The 27336-nt window shown below is 35.2% G+C and overlaps 4 protein-coding genes across 4 annotated transcripts in view; 3 read left to right on the plus strand and 1 right to left on the minus strand.

Annotated features, from left to right (window-relative positions):
* The first annotated feature begins 1403 nt into the window (after positions 1-1403).
* On the plus strand, positions 1404-2320 carry LOC109175954 (mannose/glucose-specific lectin-like). Its single transcript, XM_019325336.1, has 2 exons — positions 1404-1724; positions 1880-2320. Exons 1-2 carry the CDS (start codon positions 1494-1496, stop codon positions 2120-2122), a joined length of 474 nt encoding a protein of 157 aa, XP_019180881.1. The 5' UTR covers positions 1404-1493; the 3' UTR covers positions 2123-2320.
* A 14809-nt stretch (positions 2321-17129) lies between these two features.
* LOC109175468 lies at positions 17130-17825 on the minus strand. The gene has a single exon (XM_019324727.1). It carries the CDS (start codon positions 17823-17825, stop codon positions 17130-17132), a length of 696 nt encoding a protein of 231 aa, XP_019180272.1.
* Positions 17826-17844: 19 nt separating this feature from the next.
* LOC109175469 (mannose/glucose-specific lectin-like) overlaps positions 17845-27336 on the plus strand; it is a 59949-nt gene continuing 50457 nt past the window's right edge. Inside the window, exons 1-4 of the mRNA XM_019324728.1 lie at positions 17845-17918; positions 18077-18203; positions 19486-19806; positions 19961-20218. Of these exons, the coding sequence (XP_019180273.1) occupies positions 17845-17918; positions 18077-18203; positions 19486-19806; positions 19961-20203 (765 nt within the window). The 3' untranslated portion in view covers positions 20204-20218. The remainder of the gene's footprint in view (positions 17919-18076; positions 18204-19485; positions 19807-19960; positions 20219-27336) is intronic.
* On the plus strand, positions 24162-26591 carry LOC109175470 (protein FAR1-RELATED SEQUENCE 5-like). The gene is made up of 2 exons (XM_019324729.1): positions 24162-24937; positions 25175-26591. Exons 1-2 carry the CDS (start codon positions 24162-24164, stop codon positions 26589-26591), a joined length of 2193 nt encoding a protein of 730 aa, XP_019180274.1.

Raw genomic sequence — 27336 nt, forward strand, 5'->3', positions numbered from 1 at the left:
TTTCGTTTTACAAGATTAAATTTCATCAGGAGTAGTTTATTAATTTTCTTAATTTGAGCAGGTAAATTATGAAAAACCTAAATTGATTAACCCGATTCTTATTGCCTTTTTTGCTTGCTAAGGCCAAAATTAAAGCTAAAGTTTATACAGTTCAATTCATAGCATATGATAGTGGTTGTGATCGAGTTTTCCTCATCATCTAAAAAAATAACAAATCTTTCAAATTGTAGGAGCATGTAAGAAAAGCTAGAATAAATTGTGGTTGTCGCCAAGCACCTTATGCTCAGATGACACTCGAGTTGGACTCCCATATGGGCAATCGTTATGCCTTGGACCCGTGTCCAGCATGCTTGCTGGACACGGGTAACAGTGCCGTTAGGCACTGTTATCTCCTTTTTTTTTTTTTTTTTTTTTTTTTTTTTTTTAATTTCAGATCACTTTGTTATAGAAGTATATGTTCATAATTTTATTACTATATGTTAATAACTATACATTCATAACTCTATAACTGTACATTCATAACTCTATAACTGTACATTCATAACTTCATAACTGTACATTCATAACTCCATAATTGTACATTCATAATTTTCGAAGCTCTATGTTCACAATTTTAGAGCTCTATGTTCATAATTTTATCACTATATGTTCATAATTGTAAGTTCATAATGTTAGAACTCTTTGTTCATAATTCGATCAATAACTGTACATTCATAATTCCATAACTGTAGATTCATAATCTCATAACTGTAGATTCATAACTCCATAACTGTAGATTCATAACTCTATAACTGTACATTCATAATCTTCGAAGCTCTATATTCACAATTTTAAAGCTCCATGGTCATAATTTTATCACTATATATGTTCATAATTGTAAGTTCATAATGTTAGAGCTCTGTGTTCATAATTTCATAATTGCATAACTGTACATTCATAACGGCATAACTGTACATTCATAATCAAAAAAAAAAAATAACGCCGTTAACGGCAAAACACGGGCGATTTTTTTTTTTTTTAACTAAATGACGCGTTTTTTTTTAAAAACGACGTCGTTTTGGGCCCGTGTCCACAATTCAATGTGGACACGGGTCCAGAGCATAATTTGCCCCATATGGGAGGTTGTGACTTCCGACCACTTTCAGGTGGTCGGAAATTTCATAATTTCTGAGATTGAATTTGAGCCGTGTTTTCAAAATTTCATGTAGACAAATTTGTTTTGGCCCCTCCCCTCCCCTCAGCCAATACTAATTCACGATTAAGTTGATAGAAAAAAGGAGAAAGTAAAGGCAGAAGAATATTATGGATATGTGAAAAACGTGTATCCTTTACCAGTGTTAATATTTGTAATTTCATAGACAAACTTACATATACTTATTACCTTCATTCTCTATAAAAGGGACCTCCAAGTCATCCTAGAATCCTCACCAAATCAAAATTGCTCATTTTCAATCTGCCTTTTGCTTTCCTTCTGAACTATCATCCAAGAAATCATGGCAGCTGCAATTCCTATGGATAAGATAGCTGGACCATTTGGATTCAGCGGTGGAGATTTTTGGAGTTTCCGACCTGTAAACAAGATAAACCAGATACTCATTCATTATTCTGGAGACTCTGGTGACAACCCCATTGCCCTAACTTTTTCTAGCACTAGAGATGATGGTTCAAAGGATACAATCAAAGTAGGAGGAGCAGGACCAGAACGCATCATTAAGACTGACATGGTTATACGTTTAATTTTATACATTTTAATTTAATTTTTCATTTGTGACTTATATGCTAGAAGTTGCTTCTCTTATTAATGAGCTTATTACTAACTATAAATGTATTTAAATTAGAGCTAATTATTTTTTTGCCTTATTCATGACATGTATAACAGGTGAATATTGATAACGCGGATGAACACTTGGAACATATAAGTGGAACATTTGGAATTCACTTGGACGTCAAAGTCCTACGTTCAATAAAGTTCACTACCAATTTGAAAGACTACGGGCCTTTTGGCCACACTGATGGAGAGACATTCCATCCCGTGCATGTCGTTCCCAATAAGATTGTTGGATTCCTTGGTCGCTCTGGATTCTATATTGATGCTATTGGTACTTATAATTCTGATAAGTGATTATATTATCGATCTATCGGCACTCTCAAGCTTAAGTAATGCTCCATTGGAACATGTCTATGTGTGTTGTTTGTTGAATAAGTTCCAAATGGTTTGAATAATGTTGTATTTATGCTTTGCTTGTTTTATGTTTGTCAAATGTGCTCTCATGTATGAGCATATTAATAAATAAAGTTGTTTTTATACTTTGCTCTTTAATAATATATGTGTCTTCAATCAATATTTTTATTGTAAAAAAATGACTGAAAATTAAAAATAAAATGTAAAATCACCCTTATGAAACCAAGTGATTACTGTAATTTGGGGCAAACAAATAATACCCGGAGTATTCGGGTTGTCGAACCACAGAGAGGTGGTGTACTAATCACTAGCTACTAGGTTACTCATATGAAACTAGTCCGAACAAAACTTGAAGGTTGATTGATTGCATAAAATAACAAGCAGAACAAAATAAGTAGCAAGGTTTTGTAGACAATAGAGCAAAATAGGATTCTTGGGATCACAATGTTTAATCACCTAGTGCCAATTAACGTTTGTAATATTTGGTTTGGAATTAAGATTTGTATGGGAATGCAAAGTGGAATCGAATTACTCCTGTAATCTCTATTCCTAGTGAATTTCCACTCCCATGGCTTAAACACCCAATAAGATCAAAGATCAGCATTCAATTATTCCTAATTACTACCATCTCCCGATGAGCAATAATCTAGAATAAACTTCCCCTAATAAGTTCCCCTTTCCCAAGGACCAACCATTAGGTGCAATCGTGTGTGCCCTAATTTATGCCCCAACTCCCATTGGTGACACAAACATGACTGTGAAGCTAGTAATTTAGGCCTTTAACTACCAACAACAACATATTAAAACAAGATTGCAACACAAATCATAAAACCAAGCATAAATATATTACGAAATTAACGAACTAGGCACATAGGTTCATAAACAAATTCACCCAAAAATCCCTAAGGAACTTAGCCGAGCATGGCTAAATTATACATAGCAAATATGAATAAAGGATTACAAATCATCAGAAGAGTACAAGAATTAACCAAGCGATTCTCCCAAATCTCCCTGGCTTCCTCCTTGCTTCCAAAGACGACTTGAGCCTCTTGATTTCTCTCTTTCTTGTCTACAAAGAACTCTAAAAATCTCTCGGTCTCGGTCTCCAAGAATCTCTGAATTCTCTCCGCCCCCCTTATTAGGGTTGAGGAATGAGGGATTTTATAGTGGATACAAAGTTGAGATGAAATAGGAATCTTGTACCAAATTGGACTCAAATTCTAATTCCTATATTTAAATAAAGAAATTGTCGTCTTTAATGATATTTAGAATTTGGAAGATTCCTTGAATTGCTAACTTTTAATATGGAGATATGAGCCTTGAAATCCGCGCAATTGATATTAGGAAAAGAGATCTCGCGCTTGTATTGAATTTTGCCAGCTGCGCCACATTAAGCGTCTGTTTTTTTTATCCGCGCCACTTTAGGCGTCTGTTTTTATCCCAGAAACAGACGCATATTCGACGCGTCGAGACTTCCTGTGCGCGAATTGATTAGCTACTGGAAAATTTCGACGTGTCGAGCCATTGGCTCGACGCGTCGAGTCCACTGGGTCCCGAACTCATCCAAAATTGCTCCAAACTCATCCTTGAACTCCCCTTGGTCATATCTTTGACCTAAAATGGTTCAAAAACACTAACAAACACCGTAAAATATTCAAAACAAGTGCGAACCATAATTAAATGATAATAGCAAGGAAAACATGTATTAAATAAGCAAAATTAAAGAGCTTAATTACTGTGATGATTCAAAATAACCATAAAAACAAGCACAGATGTGATAACATCACCAAGACAAACTAAATTTGCACACCCAATGTAAAACTAAAGTTATGCTATACACTTACTCAAGGATTCCACAGAACAAATTCCATACCATAGAACCTATACTAACATCCTTAATAATAGATCTTACTCCCAAGAGCAGTATATTAACCTTATTTGAATCGGTCAGTTATAAACAATCAAAAAAATAAAAATTCAGATTGCCGGTATTAATCACCTCCTTGACACTCTTACGAACTCCATTGAACAATCTATTGTTCCCAGCCTTCCACAACTCCCATATGGTATAGCAAAATTTTATCCCCAACTCGTCCCATCATTGAGTCACGTACTCCTGACAAGGGCAATTATCCTTAACGATCCAGGACTGAATCGGGGTGAATTTGTCAGAACTAAAGGACGTCGGACTAAGTGTTCACGGCCAACAATCACGTGCCGCCTTACAGTCCCGGAAAAGATGATCGAGGCTATCTGCATCTTGAATTGGTTTCAAATGGTTTGAATAATGTTGTGTTTACTTGTTTTATATTTTTAAAATATGTTCTGATGTATGAGATGTTGACCAATCCTTGTATGTATAGAATAATGAATAAAGTTATTTTTATGCTTTGCTCTTGTGTCCAAAATCTACCCCTTCTGTGGTAAAAAATGACTGAAAAAAGAAAATGTAAAATCACCCTTATAAAACCAAGACAAACTATTAAACTGCAACAGCCAAAGTAAAACTAAAGTTAAGCTTATATATACACTTAGTCTAAGGGTTCCAAAGTACATTAAAAGTATGAATTCTGTATCTCACGAGTATATATATGTATTGTGTTATGATTTCTTGTCTCTTGTGTTATAAAATTATGTACCTCGCGAGTATGAATTATGTACCTCGTCATTTCTATCCAGAGTTGTGAACCCTGGTTCTTGTGTATGCGTTTTATGTTGTGACTTTTTGTGTCGTGCGTTATAAAATTTTGAACATTAAAAGTATGAATTCTGTACCTGGAAAAAATTAGTATTTCTGTCTGATGTTATGAATTTTTGTGTCTTGTAATAGGAATATTATCACAATATATGGTAGTTTACTCTATCAATAATATTTATTTTAGAAAAAAAAAATCTAAAGTGATAATACCAAATCAAATTGCAATTCCACTCCATTGTTGTGATGCAAATGATCTTGTCCCTTACAAGAAGAGTGGTCCAAGAAACATACTTTCTTCGTGCAAAAATTACACACCTTGTATTATATTGGCCAAAAATTTATGAAAGGTGTCCTCCTACGTAAATACGGAGTAAAAAACAATATGGTGAGGCATTCAATCACTCTCTTCATTATCCCATTTTTGTCTCATCCTGTTGTCCTGAAAGGAATGAATTGAATGCTTTTTGGAATTATTATTGTTAAATTTAGTTTATGTCAGTTTTGTACTGCTTTCTCAACCTACTGAAGTACAAAGAGTCAATACCATCTCCATTGAGGCTCAAATTCGCAACCTTTCATATGGGAGAGCAAATTTGGTGTCACTAGATCACAAGGTCATTGACATTATTATTACATTGGCATATAATTTGGGTATTCTTATCATTTAAGACTTCAACATGAGTTGCTCCATTTATTTGGGAAAAGGTTATCCTAATGTTGTTTAAATATATATATAACATTATTTCAAAAGGCTGAACCCCAACCCTAACATATATATAACATACATATACGAATAGAGTTTCAAATTGCAATTATGTTGGGTGGAGGCCTGCAGGATCGAACCCAGGAACTATTAAAATATGATACTGACTACTACACAAGTATAAGAAAATAAAATTTTGCATTCCCTACTAACGGTACTTCTTTACATAATAGTAAATGTTTGACCTCATTATATTAAAAATTATTGTTGTATAAGTAAGTTAATTTTTTTTTTTTTCCTTCTTGCAGATCACAATGTTGTACCCTTTAGAGCATAATCTTGTGCTTTACAGCACACATTGTTTACCTGTTAGAGCATATTGTTGAGCCTTCCAGAGCATATATATTGTCGTGCCTTCTAGAGCACATTTTGTGCCTTCGAAGTGCATATTGTTTTGCCTTAACGTACATATTGTTGAGTTTTTTAGAGCACATTGTTGTGCCTTCGAAGTGCATATTGTTTTGCCTTGGACTACACATGGTTGATCCTTCCAGAGCACATAACGACATGATATACATTTAATTTTTACATCTTAATTTAATTTATTGCTCGTGATATATATGTTCAAATTAAAGTTTAATTTCTTTCTATCCTAAATACTAATATGTATTTAACTAACTTTTCTTGATTCATGACATTTATAAATAGGTATTTGTTGATGGCGAGCGTGAAAACTTGATGGGGATAAGCAGAACGTTTGGAACTTTCATAGATACGGGGTTCAGTGTCTTACAATCAATAAACATTACAACCAATTAATCAAAGAGAATACAGTTCGTATAGCCCCAATGTTGGAGCACCATTTACCATCCAAGCTCCGAATGGCAACAAGATTGTTGAATTCTTTGGTCGATTTGGAATATATGTTGATGCTATTGGTATTTATCATACATGGGCGTGATTATTTCGTCACCCTCAAGTGTAATTTAATACACCAATTAGGTTTTTGGTTTCATTTGTCAAAAATCATTTTGAAAAAAAAAAAAAAAAATCTAATAGTGATGTGACTCAACTAATCAACAAAGACTAGACCTTTGCTTACTGTGCACAAGGATCCCCTCTTATTTTGAGATGTTGCTCTACACTGCAGCTGGTGAGACTCAATCGACTATTGATCTTTTGTGACAAATTTCACTTCTGTGACCGAGATGCCCATGCGTGCCCTAATACAAATCTTATTACATTGTTTGAATACCTCCCTAGTTTTACCGTGCATGAAATTTTTAAATAAGCAAAGGAGAATTGTCATAGGTTATGTGCATCTTTGATCGAAATACTCTATTACTTTCAAAAAGTAGATCACATATCATATTATCACATTTACAATTTATCATTATTTTTCTGCATCTCCACAATACCAATTTATTTTAAACAATAGTAATAAAAAAAGTATTTAAACAAAATATTTGATCTGGAAACAGGGATTAGTCTCAGTATAGTATGAGCTAAGGTGCCTACTACTGTTAAGGTCGGGCCTACTCATGACATCTCGTGATCTAACAAAAAAAAATATTTGGTCTGTAATAAATACATTTGAAAGGCTTGCAAAATAATTGACATTTTTTAAAAAAAAATTAAATAAAGTGATAATACCATATTAGATTGCAATTACACTCCATTATTGTGATGCAAATTAAATGATCTTGTCCCTTACAAGATTTGTAAAAGCCTTATTGAGATTGAATTCGAGCAGTGTTTTCAAAATTTCATGTAGACAAATTTATTTTGGCCCTCCCCTCCCCTCAGCAATCGTTATGCCATGGAACCGTGTTCACCATGGATGGTGAACACGGTCCCAATGGTGTTAGTGCACCGTTGTTTTTTTTTTTTTTTTTTTAATCGCGTGACTTTTCTTCTTCATTTTCACATTTCGCGGTTTCACTTTAATTTGAGGTGAGCAATGATTTTGGACCCGTGCCTACACATTCCCGTCCGAAACTGCTCCTCTGTAGCGCAAGCTTCTTCAACATTCACAAATTATGAATTTTTTGTTATGAAATTATGAATTTTCTGTTATGAGATTATGAATTTACAGTAAATTCATAATCTCATAACAGAAAATTCATAATTTAATAAATGTTTTTCTTTTATGCGATTATGAATTTTCTGTTATGAGATTATGAATTTACAGTACATTCATAATCTCATAACAGAAAATTCATAATTTAATAAATGTTTTTCTTTTATGCGATTATGAATTTTTTGTTATGAGATTATGAATTTACAATACATTTATAATCTCATAACAGAAAATTCATAATTTAATAAATGTTTTTCTTTTATGCGATTATGAATTTTCTGTTATGAGATAATAAATGCTATAGACTTACTCAAGGATTCCACAGAACAAATTCCATACCATAGAACCTATACTAACATCCTTAACAATAGATCTAACTCCCAAGTATATTAACCTTACTTATTTGAATTGGTCAGTTATAGACAATCAAAAAAATAAAAATTCAGATCGATTGCCGTATTCATCACCTCCTTGACACTCTTACGAACTCCATTGAACAGTCTATTGTTCCCAGCCTTCCACAACCCCCACATGGTACAACAAAATTTTATCCCCAACTCATCCCATCATCGAGTCACTCCTGACAAGAGCAATTATCCTTGATCCAGGACTGGATCGGGATGAATCCGTCAGAACTAAAGGACGTCGGACTAAGTGTTCTCGGTCAACAATCACGTGCCGCCTTACAGCCACAGAAAAGATGATCGAGGCTATTCGCATCTTGAATTGATTTCAAATGGTTTGAAAATTAAAGTTGTCTAAAATCATTTCCATAATTCATTTTAAGGAGTTGATTAAAATAAGCTGAAAACAGCTTTTGTAGAAAAATGTTAGTTTCTGAACTTATTTAATCTATTTTGATCTGTTCTGAAAGGAGATGGTGAACCAACAGTTAGAGACCATGAGAGTTGAGATATGGAGGCTCAGATGGAAGCTAAACTACAAGCTAAAAGAACTCAAATGCAGGCTCAAATGCAAGCTCAAATTCAGGCTCAAATGCTCAATTGCAAGTTCAGATTGCAAGTTTGATGGATGAGTTGCTTCGCAATGGCATGCTATCCGCTCCAATTACTCAAGCTCAACATTCAGCTAATTCAAATGATGAAAATTTAGGAGATGGTTAGTTTATGTTTATTAATATATTTGGTACTAGTTCCTAATGATGTAACATTATACTGTTATACTTTTGTTATAGTTATTGACTTTGAATGCTTTAATGTAATATATTTTATAATTATATTATTCAAGTATTATATTATAGGCTTAATGCAGGTTTTTGATATTAATTAGCGGGTATGTTTGTTATTTTATTAATTTTTAGAATTTAGCGACGAATAAATATGGTGGTAAGGCAACGGAATAGCGATGAAAAATTCCGTAGTTAAATATAGCGACGGATATTTCTGTCACTAAGTTGTAGCTAAATGACATCCAATTCAAATAATAATAAAAACTAGCAACGGAATTTCTGTCGCTAATTGTAGCGACGGACTATTCCATCGTTATTCGCTCACAAATTTCGTCTCCGAATCCGTCGTCGGAAGAAATTTAACGACGGATTTATTTTGTTTTGCGACGGAAAAGTTTTGTGTCGCTAAATTCTAACGACAAGGGTTTTTGTGACGGATGAAATCCGTCGCTAAACACTTGTAGCGACGGATTTTTACTAACTAGCGACGGAATTCGTCCGTCGCTATTTTCGTGTGTGTTTTTTTTGGGTAGTGAATGTTGTGTTTACTTGTTTTATATTTTTAAAATATGTTCTGACGTATGAGATGTTGATCAATTCTTGTATGTACAGAATAATGAATAAAGTTATTTTTATGCTTTGCTCTTGTGTCCAAAATCTACCCCTTCTGTGGTAAAAAATGACTGAAAAAAAGTAAATGTAAAATCACCCTTATAAAACCAAGACAAACTATTAAACTGCAACAGCCAGAGTAAAACTAAAGTTAAGCTTATATAAACACTTAGTCTAAAGGTTCCAAAGTACATTAAAAGTATGAATTCTGTACCTCACGAATATATATATATATATATATATATATATATATATATATATATATATATATATATATATTATGATTTTTTGTCTCTTGTGTTATAAAATTCTGTACCTCACGAGTATGAATTATGTACCTTGTCATTTCTATCCAGAATTGTGAACCATGGTTCTTGAGTATGTGTTTTATGTTGTGACTTTTTGTGTCTTGCGTTATAAAATTTTGTACATTAAAAGTATGAATTCTGCACCTGGAGCAAATTAGTATTTCTGTCTTATGTTATGAATTTTTGTATCTTGCAATACGAATATTATCACACTATATGGTAGTTTACTCTATCAATAATATTTATTTTAGAAAAAAAAAATCTAAAGTGATATTACCAAATCAAATTGCAATTCCACTCCATCGTTGTGATGCAAATGATCTTGTCCCTTACAAGAAGAGTGGTCCAAGAAACATACTTTCTTCGTGCAAAAATTACACACCTTGTAGTATTATATTGGCCATTAATTCTATGTATGACGGTAATGAATGTTTGATCATTCCATTGATCTTTATTGTAAACGTTTCAGCATATGATTAATGAATTAGCTTCTTTATTTTCAAAAAAAAAAAAAAAAAAAAAAAAAAAACATTACTGACAACCTAAGAGGGTAACCCAAGTGGCAAACGAGCTCTTTTGTGGGGGAGAATTCTGGAATAACTCGGGTTCTATTCTCACAAGTGACGATTCCGTTTGGGCCAGCTCCCGTGCTACTGCTATCAGTTGAATGAAGCTCACATAACTAACAGCATCAAGGAGAGCCCATAAACAACCATTGACATAAAATAAGCTACCCAGCCAGCCCATATATGAAACTAACACTGCTAGCTTGTTTATTGAAATCTTTGGGCTCAAGATGCATGCATGCTCCACTAACTATCAACTCTCAATCTCTCATCCATGGAAAAACTTCATATATGCATCTGCAAAGCCCACAACTATAGAAACCATTAAATTTACATCTAAGGATTGCGTGCCATGCATGGCTTTCATTAACATGGATGTGTCTAGTAGAGTTTCAGACTATTGTGAATGTGAATGTGAATGTGAATGGGTCGGCTTGGATCTATTATAATTGAAACTAGGCAAGGTTTTGCAGGATTATATTATTGTTTGTTTATTGGATTATATTAATTGAATTATTGTCAAACACTCCCTTTGTTTATGTTGAACATAACATATATAAATAATAAATTATGTATATATAGTTTCATTTGCTATATATTTAAACTTTTAGTTAAGATATAATATATCTTTTAGTTTGGTACGTAATAGAACAAAGCACAAACAAGCTAGAGTAAGCAAAAGATATTTATACATAAAGGGGCATGTAAACTTAGAGTTATCCTTCAATTGTTTCTGATCTTAATTCTTTTATAATAATACTCAAATTTGAAGCAGTATTTAATAGAAATTGAGCTCATTCCACTTGGACCAGGCCACAAATTGATGATAAACAAAATTTATTTATATTAAGCCGAGTCCAATGTCCTGCCATCAAAACGTGATATATATGAACTAGCAACTCTCATTATCCATGGAATTTTGCAGATGTAGATACACACTGTATCGAACTGGGTAAACATCGTATGTGTTGATTTATTTTCTGCATTAGTCTTTCGCTTTAAACTAATCTGCTTTCAACCTGCGTGACTGACAAATCAAGTCTTTGAGTCAGTCAGTCCAGTATACCAGTTGATAATCTCTATTAATAATCTTAAACTGAGAAAATACAAAATTACAACATTAATTTCTGTTTGGACACATTTATGTATGTGAATATATGCTGTTTTGGTTTTGGGCAAATTGTTGTTTTTTTGTTGGGATACATATTATATACAAAACTGTCATGTGTCACTGAGTGTGAATGTGTTGTGGGAGTCTAGGATGGACACACAATTATGACATGAGTACGTGTGAATTGGAGTCAGTATATATATATATATATATATATATATATATATAGACAACCCTGTTTAGCTGCAGGATCATAAATTTTGTTTGGATGCATATATAACTATGGGTAGATGACATTTTTAGCTCACATTGGTTATCTAAAAGCATCCTAGATTACTCATATATAGCTGATCAGTTCAAACTGAAAAGGCTAATAGATCACTCTCACAGAAAATAAAACCTTGTTGTTATCAAATTAATTGTCTATAACCCATTCATTTAGTTCCTTTACATTTGGCACATTGGCAAATACAGAAAGAGAAGGGACGCTAGTCCATTTTCTTACCGTTTGACTTGAAAATAACACTCTTAGTAAGTAAATGAGCTATCATATTTTCAGACCGTTTAACATAATGTAAAAAACAAACATTAGTGAATTGATTTGCTATTTCTTTGATGTCCTGAATGATAAATGAATATTGTACTTAATTCAATCAATTTTTCTTTAGACTACATGCATGCAGCCTTATCTCCCACAGCCTTTCTGAACTCCACAGAAATTTTTGTTGTCTTGTTGACGTGTGAATGCAAGAAAAGGAAGAACATGCATACACAGGTTGGTGCATGGTACCTTGACTACCTTCACTCTTCCATGTTTTTCTTTATATATATATATATATATATATATATATATATATATATATATATATATATAAGACATGAAAAGAAGAAGAAGAATGAACTCTGATAAATTTGCCTAAAAGATGATAATGTACCTTACCATCACCATTTATAGAATTACAAGTCCGCCGGTTAGTTTGTTTAGTAATTACAAAATTTTAAATTTGACTATCTGTAAAAACTGTTTAATAATTTTGTGATGATTTTTTCTTGCTTGGAGAAAAGAAGGGGTGAGGTTGAGGTGTAGGAAAATGGTTTTTTTTTTTTTTTTTTTATTTTTTATTTTTTTTAGTCCCTCAAGAAAAGAAAAAAGAAACTTCCCTCGTGATAGTGCCTTCGGTGCACCATCTGGATGCGTTAATAAACAATTTTTTTTTTTTTATTTATTTACAGTCCTTTTTTTTTTTTTTTTTTCCTCTATCTTTCCCCTCTCCCTCCTATGTGACAAAAAATCGTAACAAAAAACTTATGTGGTTAAATGAACTGTATCAATCCACACTCTTTTGTTTCTCGCAGCTGAAATGTCAATTCAAACCTCCCTCCCCAGCCACTACTTTTTTTTTTTTTTTTTTTTTTTTTTCTTTTGTATGAATAAAAAATGCCCTATAAATAAGGAGTAAAAAACAAAATAGAAATTAAAAATACATGCATATAATATCAAGCTAATCAAGGATTTTCATCACACGGGGACCGGCTTCGCGAGACCATTTCGGTCTACTCTGGGCTATTATTCAAAATTTTAACTCTAAAAAGTTAAAATATATAACAAAGAAATGAAGAATAATAGGATAGGGTTATTCATTATTGTGTTTGGTGAACTCTACTTTAGCATGGGGGCGGATTGGGAGGGAGGGGGGGGGGGGGGGGGTGTTGAGCCGTGAGCCTAGAGGAGTTATTTTTTTGGCATAAACGAAGAGGTGGTTCAGGTCTTTCTCTGTCCGTTTAAGGGTGGCCTAGAGGAGTTATTGAATGTGACGTAGACAATAGAAATTATACATTTTTTCCAAAAAGTTTGAATCTCCAACTTCAAGAACTCCTCACGTCCGAGGCCGATGAAGCATCTAAGAGGATATAAATCCTAGTAACTCAATTGAACACAGATGTTAAATCTTTGTTTACTGTGAAAATAGAAATTATACATGCATGCATGAATGACACACTTTAATGATATTCACAAACACCATCGCCTGCCTTGTCATACAAATTTTAGTAAGATATACTAATTAACTCGATCTAATTAAATGCCAATTTATTTGGTAACCATGAGTTTATAATATGAACCCAAAAATTAATAACATGATAGGTAAATTGCAGTAGTAAAATTTTATATATACAACCGATTTGACAGGAACAGAATTTAATTACTGCAAGTTTTTATTGTCACTCAAAAAACAATTTAATGTATTAACCATAATAAAATTCCTACCACTTTTCGAGTCCCACCAATGATAATTGGAAAAGTTGAAAATTTCAAATTAGGAAGAAAATAGAAATAAAATAGAGTAATTTTTTTTGAATGCTACTGGCTCTATTACATTGTACTATCTGTTCATATACTTTCTCAACCTACAATTTTCTTTTTATTTGATTGACAGGAAAGTCCACAAATGCTATTTAAAGATGTCGTTTCCCACAAAGGTTAAATCCCCATTCCCCAATCCGAAGGCCCTCAGATTCTGGCCCGACAGAGCATATGGGAGGATGTAAATCATGGTAACTCAACATATAGACTAACATTTGTTTATTGCGCACAAGGAGCTCCGAGTCATTGTTCCCAAACTTCACAATGTGACTAATTGAGCTGCCCATGCGAACAGCTATTCAAAAATGTACTTTGAATAGACTTTGTCTAATAAACCTGTAATATTGTGATTACGAACTCAACTATTGCTACCCAAGTTTTCCTTCTTCCTCTATAAAAGGGGAATGAAATCTATTCCGGCCTACACCATCTACATACCGAAACCCTTCTCCTCGTCACAACTCTGATCTCTCCTTCTTCCCCTTTGCTTATATTACCAACCAAAAAACAATGGCTATTCCCGTCGTTAAATTGGCGGAGAGGAAGTTCAACGACATTCTTTCCAAAACTCACTGCGGAGACGACAAACCCGTTGAGGACCTGGTAACTGAGCTAACCTGGATGCTGTGTTTCCTGGTCGACGGCGAGAAAACGGTGCAAGGCCGGGTGAGAACCGACATATGGTCCTCCGCCATCGAGCGCCTCGCCCGGTGCGCTCAAGATCTAGACTACGTTGACGCCGGCGGCCACCACCGTCATCACAAGGACATCATCAAGCTCAACGACCGTTTCGCCAGCCTCCGGGCAAAAATCCAACCTTTCCTCACTTGTCAAGCTGCCTCATATGATTCTGCAAACACCACAGGTTCATAATACGTTCTCGGGACGCCACGGGTCCAACGACGGGGCGCCGTTCTCGTTTGTGGTGCAGGACGGCAAGATTGTTGGATTCCACGGCCGTGCCGGCGACTATGTTGATGCTATTGGTGTTTATGTCACATCTATATAAGTGCATCGTCTCTCCTGCAATAATGTTGTCTAGCTTTGTCCATTGGAAATCCTTATTAGAGTTGTTTGTTGGGTTTTCCAAATGGTTTGAATAACTGTTGTGTTGTTGACCTTGCTTGTTTCAAGGGCAGATGTTGAATAATAAATTATGTGGTTTATATTATACATACAAAAATAAAAATAAAAAATCAAACTGTCTGAACGGAGCGACTAAGTGTGTGGAGAATGAGGTGAAATCACGTGTTTAATTCTTTACAAAATTACAAATTCAAATAGTTGTTTTACACGATAGATGGACATTCCCCTTAAAGGGGAAAAAAAAAAAAATTAGGAACCATTTTCTACAATGAATGAATAGGTAATGAATCTGCATGTTATTATAATGAACTTAAGTCGTCCATGATACAATATGGAATGTTTTCCTATCACAATTTTTTTTTTTTACAATTACATACAATCAATTAACTATACTGACTACTTCCCAAATGAGTCGTCATAAATTCGAACTACGATGGTGGGAATGGGGACTTAGATTCTTTGTGTTGAAAATATTTGAAAAAGCATATTACACTATTAAAGATTAATGTGACTCATTGGAGAAGAGTACGTTACCCGCAGTCACTACTCAAGGACTTGTACTGATAAATCACGCCTTGTCACCATAATCAGTAAATGATCACAAAAACATAAACCAACATAGTCAATAACTAATCTGGTATCAGTTGAATACAAAATTTATAAGATGAGAAGTTGAATGAAGCTCACATATATAACGGCATCAAGGGGATCAGAGCCCATAAACAACCATTGACATAAAATCAAACAATCAAGGAAAAAGTGTCAAATTAGCCCCCTAAGTTAGGTGGATAGTGCAATTGGGTCCCCTAAGTGAAAAAAGCTTCATTCAGGTCTCCTAAACCTGTAAAATTGTTCAATTAAGTCCAAATTGACTTGTTTATCAGGTTAAATGCATACAGTGTTGACACGTGTCATTCTTTTATTTTTTTTATTAAAAATATTATTTATATTATTTATTATAAATTAATTAAAATAATAATAATAATTAAAAAGAATTAAAAAAAAAAAAACAACGTGGCCGTCCGACCACGCCTGTCCTTGAAGAAGGAATACAACCACTGGTTGTCCGGCCGGTGGCTGTTTTTTTTTTTTTTTTTTTTTTTAAAATTTAAATTTTTTAATTATTATTATTATTATTATTATTATTATTATTATTTTAATTAATTTAAAATAAATAATATTTTCAATAAAATAAAAATAAAATAATGACACGTGTCAACACCGTATGCATTTAACCTGATAAACAAGTCAATTTGAACTTAATTGAACAATTTTACCGATTTAGGGGACCTGAATAGAGCTTTTTTCACTTAGGGGACCCAATTGCACTATCCACCCGACTTAGGGGGCCAATTTGACACTTTTTCCAACAATCAATGAAGAACAAGCTACCTAGCCAGCCCATATATGAAACTAACACTGCTAGCTTGTTTATTGAAATCTTTGGGCTCAAGATGCATGCTCCATTAACTATCAACTCTCGATCTCTCATCCATGGAAAAACTTCATATATGCCTCTGAAAGCCCACAACTATCTATAGAAACCGTTAAATTTTCATTTAAGGACTGCCATGCATGGCTTTCATCAACATGGATGTGTCTAGGGTTTCAGACTATTGTGAATGTGAATGGGTCGGCTTGGTGATAAGTAGGTGGACTTTAACTATTTAACCGAATCCCTCCATGGTAAGCTACAACATCATGTCTCAAATTGAGCAGGGACTAAACTCGATTTATCCTGCTGACGACCAACAAATTCTTGCGACAAAAGGTGGATTCGCCCACCCATGCCCGACAGGATTCTGGAGGAGTAAATCATCGTGACTCAACTAATCAACAAAGACTAGACCCCACAATGCCATGTCTCGAATTGAGCAGGGGCTAAACTCGGTCTACCCAGTCGACGACCAACAAATTCTTGCGACAAAAGGTGGACTCGCCCACCAATGCTCGACAGGATTGTGGAGGAGTAAATCATGGTGACTCAACTAATCAACAGAGACTAGACTTTTGTTCATTGCGCATGAAGAGTCCCCTCATTTTGAGATGTTGCTCCTACTGCCGCGGGTAAAACTCAATCGACCATTGATTTCTTGTGACAAATTTCACCTCTGTGACTGATTGAGATGCCCATGCGGGCCCAATTACAAATCTTATTACACTGTTTGAATGCATCCATATTTTTACCGTGTGCATGAAATTTTTAAATAAGCAAAGGACAATTGTCATAGGTTATCTGCATCTTTGATCGAAATACTCTATTACTTTCAATGTGGGAATGACAGACTGGTCAATGTGGGATATTTGTAAGGAATTACCGTCACCCAGACGTAGTTCATCCGATCCACTGTACTCGGTGAAAGTCTGCAGAGGAGCGAGGCTTGGTGTCACATGGTGTGACGCCCCACTATCAAACATCCAGGGAGGAGACGCCCCAGTCACAGCATTGGCTGTAGGAGACATATACGGTTGCATAGGGACAACATTATGCTCTTTAAGAAATCTGGCTAGCTTGCGACATACCTTGGTTTCGTGTCCTGTAAGATGACAAAACTTACAAATAATACTGGAGCGATTATTACCCCCTTGTTGCCAATTTTGTCGGTGGACGCCATTATTATAGGCATTATTGCGGGCCCTCCGGTTGGAAGCTGACTGCTGGTTAGACCATGGGGGTGGCGAAGCACGGTGAGTCATATTGGCAGTAACCAGTACCGATTGCCGCGTCTCATCCGTTGTCTTCAGCTGACGTTCATGGTCAGTCAACACGTCCGCCAATTCACCAAAGGAAATTGGCTTTTCACGAACACGGACGGCAGATATAATAGAGTTGTACTCCTCCCCTAACTGAGTTAATATATAAATAATTAGATTTTCATCCGAAACTGGACACTGAGCCAGCGCAAGATCATCAGCTAAGGCTCGCATGTCATTGAGGTAAGACGTAATGGACCGAGACCCTCTCGGATTTTTCGTGAGCTTGGCCTTGAGGGATATGATACGTCCTCGAGAGGCACTGACGTAACTAGCAATCAGACGTTGCCACGCATCGTGGGCTGTCGTAGCCGAGGAGATGAGGGGCTGTATGGTGTCAGTACAACTACCGAGAAGTGCACTGACAATGATTTGGTCTTGACGATACCAAATTAGATGGGCCGGGTTAACGACTGTTTGAGCAGTATCAGTGAATTTGGCGGGTTCCGTGGTGGTACCATCGATGTAACCCAGAAGATTAAACCCAATAAGTGTGGAGTGGACTTAACGTCTCCACACTGGAAAATTTGTGGTATTGAGTTTAATGGGAAAGTTTGTAGGGGCATTTAGTTGGATTATATCGTTTGTGGCTGTAGTAGCGGAAGCTATGTGGGTAAGGGAAAAAAAACTTCGTAGGAGATTCAAGGCTCTTGATACCATGTAAAGATTATAAACTGTACTTTTATTGATGTAAAATAATGAGCTATAAATAGTGTACAAGAGAGGGAGAATAGTAGGAGGTTGTAACAACTTGTTCAACACACCTATTCTACAGGAACATAACTACCACAAATATAAAGAGATAAAATGTCAGCCACACATATCCTTAACAGATCACATAGCATATTATCAAAATTATATTGATCCAAAAATTTTGAGCCCAAGTTTAATTTGATTCTCCAGAAGCGGTCTATTGATATAGCTATTTGCTGATTGATTACTTCAAATTGCTAATGCTGCCCAGAATTGAATTGTTCATAGATATTTGTCCAACTAATTATTTTTTTCACGTGAAAAAAATGACATTACATTGTTAAGGACCACTATACTATTCCAGCAAGGGATAAGGTTTTATCCTTCCACGCCATGACTCTAGCTTCAAAATTAAATCAACCAAGTTCTTAAATGAAATATTATTCTCATTTGAATTATATTGCTTAGTACATTCAACGCCCTTATATATATGTAGCTACAAATATACTAATAATAAGTCTTTCGTTTTATAAGTTTAACTTTCATCAGAAGTAGTTTATTAATCTTACTGATTTGAGCAGGTCAATTATAGACAATCAGAATTGGTTAAAATCCTTGTCGTCTTTTTTGCTCGCTAAGGCCAAAAGCTAAAGTTTATACGGTTCCTATCAATTTGATGTAGTCAAATTTGTTTTGGCCCCTCCCTTCCCCTCAGCCAATACTAATTCAAGATCAAGTTGATAGGAAAAGGACAAAGTAAAGGCAGAAGGAATATGGATATGTGAAAAACGTGTATCCTTTACAAGAGTTAATGTTTGTAATTTCATATATGGACAAACTTACCTATACTTATTACCTTCATTACGTTTTCTATAAAAGGGACCTCCAAGCCCGCATGAGTAGCTCAACTGGTCATAGAGGTGAAACTTTGAAATAATGATCAGGGATCAAGTCTCACCAGCGGCAGTGTGGGAGCAACCTCTCAAAGTGAGGGGGGCTCCTTGTGCGCAGTGAGCACCGGTCTAGCCTCTATGGTTCATGTTCAGTTGAGTCACCATGATTTACATCCTCCCAAATGCTCTGGCGGGTTGGGGTGTGGGGGACCGTTGGGGTTTAGCCTTTTATTTTGAAATAATAAAAGGGACCTCCAAGTCTACCTAGTCTCCTCACCAAATCAAAATTGCTCATTTTCAATCTACCTTTTGCTTTCCTTCTCAATTATCATCCAAGATCGAAATCAATCGCCGCAATTCCTATGGATACTATAGCTGGACCATTTGGATACAGCGGTGGGGATTTTTGGAGTTTCCGACCTGTAAACAAGATAAACCAGATACTCATTCACTATGCCTCTGGTAACAACCCTATTGCCCTAACTTTTTCTAGCACTAAAGATGATGGTTCAAAGGATACAATCACAGTAGGAGGAACAGGACCAGATCGCATCGTTAACACTGATACGGTTATACATTTAATTTTATACATCTTAATTTAATTTTTCATTTGTGATTTACATGCTAGAAGTTGCTTCTCTTATTAATTAGCTTATTACTAACTATGAATGTATTTAAATTAGAGCTAATTATTTTTTGCTTCATTCATGAGATGTATAACAGGTGAATATTGATAACGCGGATGAATACTTGGTTCATATAAGTGGAACGTTTGGAATTTACCTGGATAACAATGTCTTACGTTCAATAAAGTTCACTACCAATTTGAAAGACTACGGGCCTTTTGGCCCCAATGTTGGAGAGCCATTCAGTCCTGTGCGTGTCGTTCCCAATAAGATTGTTGGATTCCTTGGTCGCTCTGAATTCTATATTGATGCTATTGGTACTTATAATTCTAATAAGTGATTATATTATCGATCTATCGTCACTCTCAAGCTTAAGTAATGCTCCATTGTTAGAAAAAAGTGTTTGTATTCTGTAATACATTTGAGATACAACAAAAATATAGAATACAACAGGGAACAAAAACTGGATCATTTGATATCTTCAGGCATGTAATCGCTTTCCTATAAGCTTTAAATCTCTCTCTATAAAAGCAACAAGGTTCAAGATTTAATCTTATGGGATACAAGAAGATGAATGAAATTCTTAAGTTGCTTTGTTTAAGAATTTCCTGTAGAATTGTAGAACTGTGAATAACCAAGATTAATGCAAGTTTATTGCATGTTTCTTTCAGATGTTTCTCCAAACTATTTATAAATGAAAATATGACTGTTGGAGAAGTTACATGGAAGTTTTCTGCAGTTTTAAAAACTTATCTTCCATAAAATATATCTTAAATAATATATTTATCATAAGAGAATATTAATTACATAAATCATGTTCAACATAAATATATATGTAATTATGAACCTTTGTAAGGTTGTGAACCGCATGCAAATAACTGTGCAAATATATATATATATATATATATATATATATATATATATATATATATATATATATATATATATATATATATATATATATATATATTATAATTTTCTAGCACACTTTTGCATGTAAGTTTGGGAAATTGGAAGCTTACGTGCTGTATAATCATTTTCCAAATGAAATACACGATTTCCATATATTTGGGAATAATCCCCCAATGTTGGGGAATAGACAAACCCTTCCAGCAAACTCATTCTCCATATTAACTTTCTACCAAACTAAAATAATATTTATAACTCCACAACTCCAAATATTATTTAAGCTTTCATGGTAGTCAATCTAAAATATTAATCTTCATTACTATATAAATTTCCAACATCTATTGGAATATGTCTATATATGTGTGTTGTTTGTTGAATAAGTTCCAAATGCTTTGAATAATGTTGTATTAAGCTTTGCTTGTTTTATCTTTGTCAAATGCATGTGCTCTCATGTATGATCATATTATTAATAAATAAAGTTGTTTTTATACTTTTCTCTTTACTAATATATGTGTCTTAAATCAACATTTTTATTGTAAAAAATGACTGAAAATTAAAAACAAAATGTAAAATCACACTTATGAAACCAAGACAAACTAAATTTGCACACCCAATAATGTAAAACTAAAGTTATGCTATACACTTACTCAAGGATTCCACAGAACAAATTCCATACCATAGGACCATACTAACATCCTTAACAATAGTTCTAACTACACGTAAGGGCAGAACTAAAAATTCAATTTAACCCAATTGTGTTAGTCAGACAATTGAATTGGTACGAAAGATTTGGAATTTAACTCCCAAGAGCGGTTTATTAACTTTACTTATTTAATTTGAATCGGTCAGTTATGGACAATCAAATAAAGAAATAAAAATTCAGATTGCCCATTTAATTAATAAATTGTTTAACGAACATTTACATTTATACTATTTGTCTCCATTCAGCCTCGATTGCACAACATGCTTTCAATGATATTCAAACCTATTCTAATACCAATTGTCTGGATCATACGTTTATCAATATAATAAACCAAAAGTTATATCTAATATCGAAAACACAACTTTATTTTCCTACACTTACGCAGGTTATGTTTGGCAAATCTAGCTTAAAAGTAGCTGAAAGCTGAAAAATTATAAGCTAGAAGCTGAAAATTGAAGAGTTGTTAAGCTAGCAAATTATGCTTAAAGATGTTTTGTAAAATTAACTTTTTGATAAGCTGATAAATGTAAAAAGACTAAAAAGGATATCCTCATAAAATTTAAATAGGTTTGTTTACATATAAAATTTAACATTTTAAAATGAAACTATTAGCATAATCATGATCTAGCATCAGATAATACTCCAAATGGCCTCTCAATACAACTTCAAAGAGAAGAATGTGCACGATTGAATGCTTCTTGAGCATTAGTTGGTGGCTCTTGTTCAAATTGAGATTGATGATACCTTATTCTTGGATACGGTACCAAATATCATTGTCTATCTGGATATCCTTTATCCGCCAAATAATATCTTCCTAAAAAAATATAACATTAGACTTTTATAAGGAATACAATTATATGATTCTTATTTGAGTTGAAGTATTAGGAATATGATACCTTGTGGCGGCTTGAGAAAGTTCATTGATGTTGTATTAATTAAATGAAGAAATACACGTGTATCATGTGAGGAAGAGAAAATGCCAAAAATGTTTTAATTAGAAGGGGTAAAAGATGTCACTTATTTAAAATAATAAGGATAAAGATGGAAAAATCGTTAGGAAGCTACTAGCTTATTTTTGAAACGCTACCTAAGGTATATAGCGCTTCAAAATAAGCTCTTATTTTAAGCTGCTAGTTTATTCCGTGAACATTACCAAATAGAGCTTATAGCTAATTAGTAACTTAAAATAAACTATAAGCTCCTAAATAAGCTTTGTCAAATAGAACCGCAATAGTCGGTGTCACGTTTCAATGACAAGATGTTAAACTCAATTCTCCGACCATTATTAGAACTATATAAGGAGGCATGGTGCCGATTGACACCATGCATAGCCTTTCTCATACACACCCACATTATTAGATTTAATTAATTATTTATATATATTTATTTTGATTATATTTCCTAATTACAACCCAAGAAAGACAATACATGCATTTACTAAAAGAGTTAATTATAACAGAGGTCCCTTGTCTTTGGTGGTAATTCTATATTTTGTCTCAGGCTATCGTTTTTGCCATTTAACATCCTAGACTATTATTTTTGGACACTTTTAGTCATTCTCATAATTTTTCCTATTTTTGGAAAGAAGGAATGATTTTTCCTATTTTTAGTAAGGACATTTTTGTCTCTTCATATATATATATATATATATATATATATATATATATATATATATATATATATATATATATATATATATATATATATATATATATATAGGGAGCCATTCACATGAAAACCCCCTTATAATACAAACATACGGACTAATTTGAACCATAGGATTATATTAGATTAATGGCCAAGATTGGATTGTAATTGTACATGTGCTGGATCGTAATAATTAAGCAAAAGGGCATTAAAGAGAATTGTGTAGAATGCTAATTAAGGTATGATTGTAACTGTAATGTTATCTACCTAATTTAAAGGATACTAATTGCACTATAATTCAACCAAATCAACTCATTCGAACCACACCACCCCCCCTCCCCCCCACGCCATTGCCGACCTCGCCAGACAGCTACGACAACCGGAGCATGGAGTATACGCCGCCATGGTTACCAGGTAATGATCTCACCTTCATTGTAATACTATAAACGTAATACCTAGTGCATTACACACGATTAATAGAGACCAGACACCCCTGAATATAATTGTTGGTAGAATTGGTAGACATTGAATTGGATATCATGTACGCGGTTACACCCATTGGAAAACCCCCAATCCTGTAAGGAAACCCAATGAGTCCAAGGATACGTTTACCGTATGACAGGACGCACACATTCCAACGTGGAATGCACACGAACCTTAATACCACAAGGTCTGGAATGAGTCATAATAGGTCGCCCATTGCATGCACCACTGAATACAGGCCAAACAGTAGAGATGCACATGGTTTCAGAGAGACCGTAACAGGAACACCCCCCCCCCCTAGCGTATGAATATGAACGACTCTAGCTGTGCACCAATTGGGAGAAATTAAACATGATTTTTAACACCAAGACCACCAAATGGGGGAACTATGCACGCACCTATGTAGGCCGCTGCACAGGCGCGAGAAACAACCCCCAACCCTATCCTAATTGTAGAACACAACTGGAATTATATTATTAACCCAAGACACTAATGTAGTTTATTGGAATGATCACCAGGTGAAGACCACTGCGCAAACAAAGTGCAACAATGTGCAATGGAAATTGGCGCAGATGGTGCTAAATTTTGGACACCGGCAACCGATAATGAAAAAACACCATACGAAGGACAACAATTCGAAACAGTAGAGGCTGGGATTGATTTCTACATTAAATACGCGAAGGAGGTCGGATTTGATGTAAGGCACGGCACAAAGCGACAAAACCGAGCAGGACAAGTGGCAATTAAGTACATCATGTGCTCACGGGAAGGATACAAAGCCGAAACGAAAGAAACCCCCAATAACCCAAACCAACGAAAGAGGCGTAGAAGAGTGTCAAACAGGGTAGGGTGTAAGGCACGTATGGGGATGTCAAAGTGTAAAAGTGGAGGATACAAAGTCCATACAATCGAGCTGCGACATACACACTGTTTATGCTCGGAAGAGGGGAGAACATTTTTAAAAATAAATAGGCAACTCGACATCGGACACAAGACGTTTTTGGCAAACTGTGCAAAGGCAAACATCGGCCCCACCAAAGCGTTCAGACTGTTCAAAGAGATGGTAGGGAGTTTTACAGAAGTTGGGGCAACATGCATCGACTTCTGCAATTTCAGAAGGGACCTATTGGCTTACATAGCAGAGGCGGACGCCCAAATGGTGATTGAAGAAATGTTCAAACGGAAAGAGGACAACCCACACTTCTATTTTGATTTTGACATAGATGAAGAAGCACAACTTACTAGGTTATTTTGGGCAGACGCCGAATCACGTAGAAATTTTGCCTGCTTTGGAGATGTCATGTCATTCGACGCTACATACAGCACAAACAGGTAATTCTCTAATCTATTTACACCTAATCAGGTGTTTACCATTAAAGTATGTATAGCCGACATACGACACAGAAGTCGCATCCAATTTAATTGAAAGCAATATAAACTGTGTGCATTTAAAGAGTAACCGGTGTGCGTGGCAGCTTAATAAACAGTCAGGAAAAAAATATGCCGAACGCACGTCGACTAAAGACACTATACAAGCAGAAAATAACGCATAAATTATTGATATTGCAGGTACAAGTTGGTGTTCGTTCCTTTCACAGGGGTGGACAACCATAAGCGGTGCATTACATTCGCGGGAGGCTTAATTGCGAAAGAGGACATAGAGTCGTATGAGTGGCTACTGACAAAGTTCAAAGATGCAATGGAATACACACCAAGATGCACAATTACTGACCAAGACCCAGCACTGAAGGTAGTTATCCCACAAACTATGCCAACAACAAGACACCGATTCTGCATGTGGCACATCATGACAAAAGTTGGAGAAAAGGTAGGGGTGACATTGTGGCATAACGAGGACTTCAAGAAGGACCTAAATAGTACCGTATGGGATGACACTTTAACCATAGAAGAATTCGAGAGCAAATGGAAAACAGTAATGAAACAGTACAACCTTGAGGAGCATAGGTGGTTCACGCAGCTATACGAGGCACGAGCATCATGGATACCCGCGTACTTCCACAACATACCCATGGAAGGATTGCTACGGACAACATCTAGATCTGAATCGACTAACAGCTACTTTGGTAAGTTTATAAACCCCCACTGTAGCTTGGTAGAATTCATGGCGCAATACAACAGTGCAATTGGAGAGCAAAGACACAACCAATTAAAAGTGATCGCTGAGAATGAGGGTTCGTACCCAAAAACAAAATCCCCTCTAAGTATTGAGAAGCACGCAGCTAAGATTTACACCATAAGCATATTCTATGAAATCCAACAAGAGATATGGGAGGCGGGATTCACATGCCACATCAGAGACCAAACCAAAGAAGGGGAGATATGGAAGTACAGAATAGAGGACACTAGTGGAAAAATGTTTGAAGTCACACAACATCCAGCATCAAAAAACATAGAGTGTGCATGCAATAAATTCAACCGAATGGGTCTACTATGCAGGCATGTTGTGTTGGTAATGAAGGCAGAAGGATATGACACCATCCCAGAAAAGTATATTGTAACACGATGGACCCGAAGCGCATGTGCACACCCCATGTATGATGTGCCATGGGCAACGAAAACAAATAATACCAAAACGAACGAAGCGACAAAAATGGCAAACAAACTATGGAGTGAATTCTACACCTGCATGGGATTAGCAAAAGGTTGGCCAGACAGAATGGATCAAATGTTGGCAACATTGCAACAACTTAAGAAAGATTTAGAAATGGAGATGCAGGAAACACACGAGAATGGCAACAACAAATCGGCGTTTGAAAGGCTTATAGGTGCACACAGACCAGGCGACATACAAATAAAGCCACCCACAGTCGCAAAGAATAAAGGGAGTGGGAGAAGAATAAAAAGCAACAAAGAGAAAGCCACCGAAAAGAGACACTCAAAAAAAGAAAGAACGTGCAATATATGCGACCTTCCAGGCCACAACAGTCGCACATGTCCAGACAAAGTCACACCATATGAAAGTTAGAATATCTATGTATGAAAAACACAAAACAATGGTTGTAAGTTCCAATTATCGAACCGCATTAGTGTATTCATATGAAATAAACTTTTAATTCGATACAAGTAGCGAAAGGACCCTATCAAAAAACACACCCCACGATTAAAAACACACGGATGGAGATCCCGGGATAATTCCACCTACTACATGATTACAAAATAAAAAAAATAAAAACAAAAAAAAAAAAAGAACAGAAAACCCCCCCCCCCCCGCTGCACACGAGAGAGGAATGAAATGCACACAATCCCAAAAAAGGTCCACAAAGCGTGGGCACACACACCAGAGTGTTTGAATGCATGCACGTTAAACCTTTGAACAGTGGTTGTAAGTTTCAATTAACGAACCGTATTAGAGTACACATATGAAATAATATTGTAGCACACACCCCACGATTCAAAGCCCACGGATGGAGCTCCCCGGATAATTCCTACTACCACTTGATTAACAAAAAAAAAAAACAAAAAAAAAAACAAAAACAAAAAAGGACACAAAACACTGCACACGAGATAGGAATGAAACGCACACAACCCCAACAGCAAAAACTAAACTGCCATTCGATTACCCATTACACAACAAAACGCACATAAGTATGACGCGAATGCGCACACCTGAGACAGCCAATAAGCATAGAAATGCATAGTAAACACGTTAACATAAATTAAAGCAGCTACAAATTCGTGTTACAGGCACAATCTAACCCCAAAAAAGGTCC

The sequence above is a fragment of the Ipomoea nil genome, unplaced genomic scaffold (assembly GCF_001879475.1).
Source record: "Ipomoea nil cultivar Tokyo-kokei standard unplaced genomic scaffold, Asagao_1.1 scaffold0688, whole genome shotgun sequence".
In the NCBI taxonomy this organism is placed as follows: domain Eukaryota; kingdom Viridiplantae; phylum Streptophyta; class Magnoliopsida; order Solanales; family Convolvulaceae; genus Ipomoea; species Ipomoea nil.

Coding starts and splice junctions, on each gene's coding strand:
- LOC109175468 (XM_019324727.1), bottom strand. CDS start 17,825: ATGCGAGCCTTAGCTGATGATCTTGCGCTGGCTCAGTGTCCAGTTTCG.
- LOC109175470 (XM_019324729.1), top strand. CDS start 24,162: ATGGAAATTGGCGCAGATGGTGCTAAATTTTGGACACCGGCAACCGAT. Junction 24,938..25,174: donor GCTACATACAGCACAAACAG/GTAATTCTCTAA, acceptor TTGATATTGCAG/GTACAAGTTGGTGTTCGTTC.
- LOC109175954 (XM_019325336.1), top strand. CDS start 1,494: ATGGCAGCTGCAATTCCTATGGATAAGATAGCTGGACCATTTGGATTC. Junction 1,725..1,879: donor GCATCATTAAGACTGACATG/GTTATACGTTTA, acceptor CATGTATAACAG/GTGAATATTGATAACGCGGA.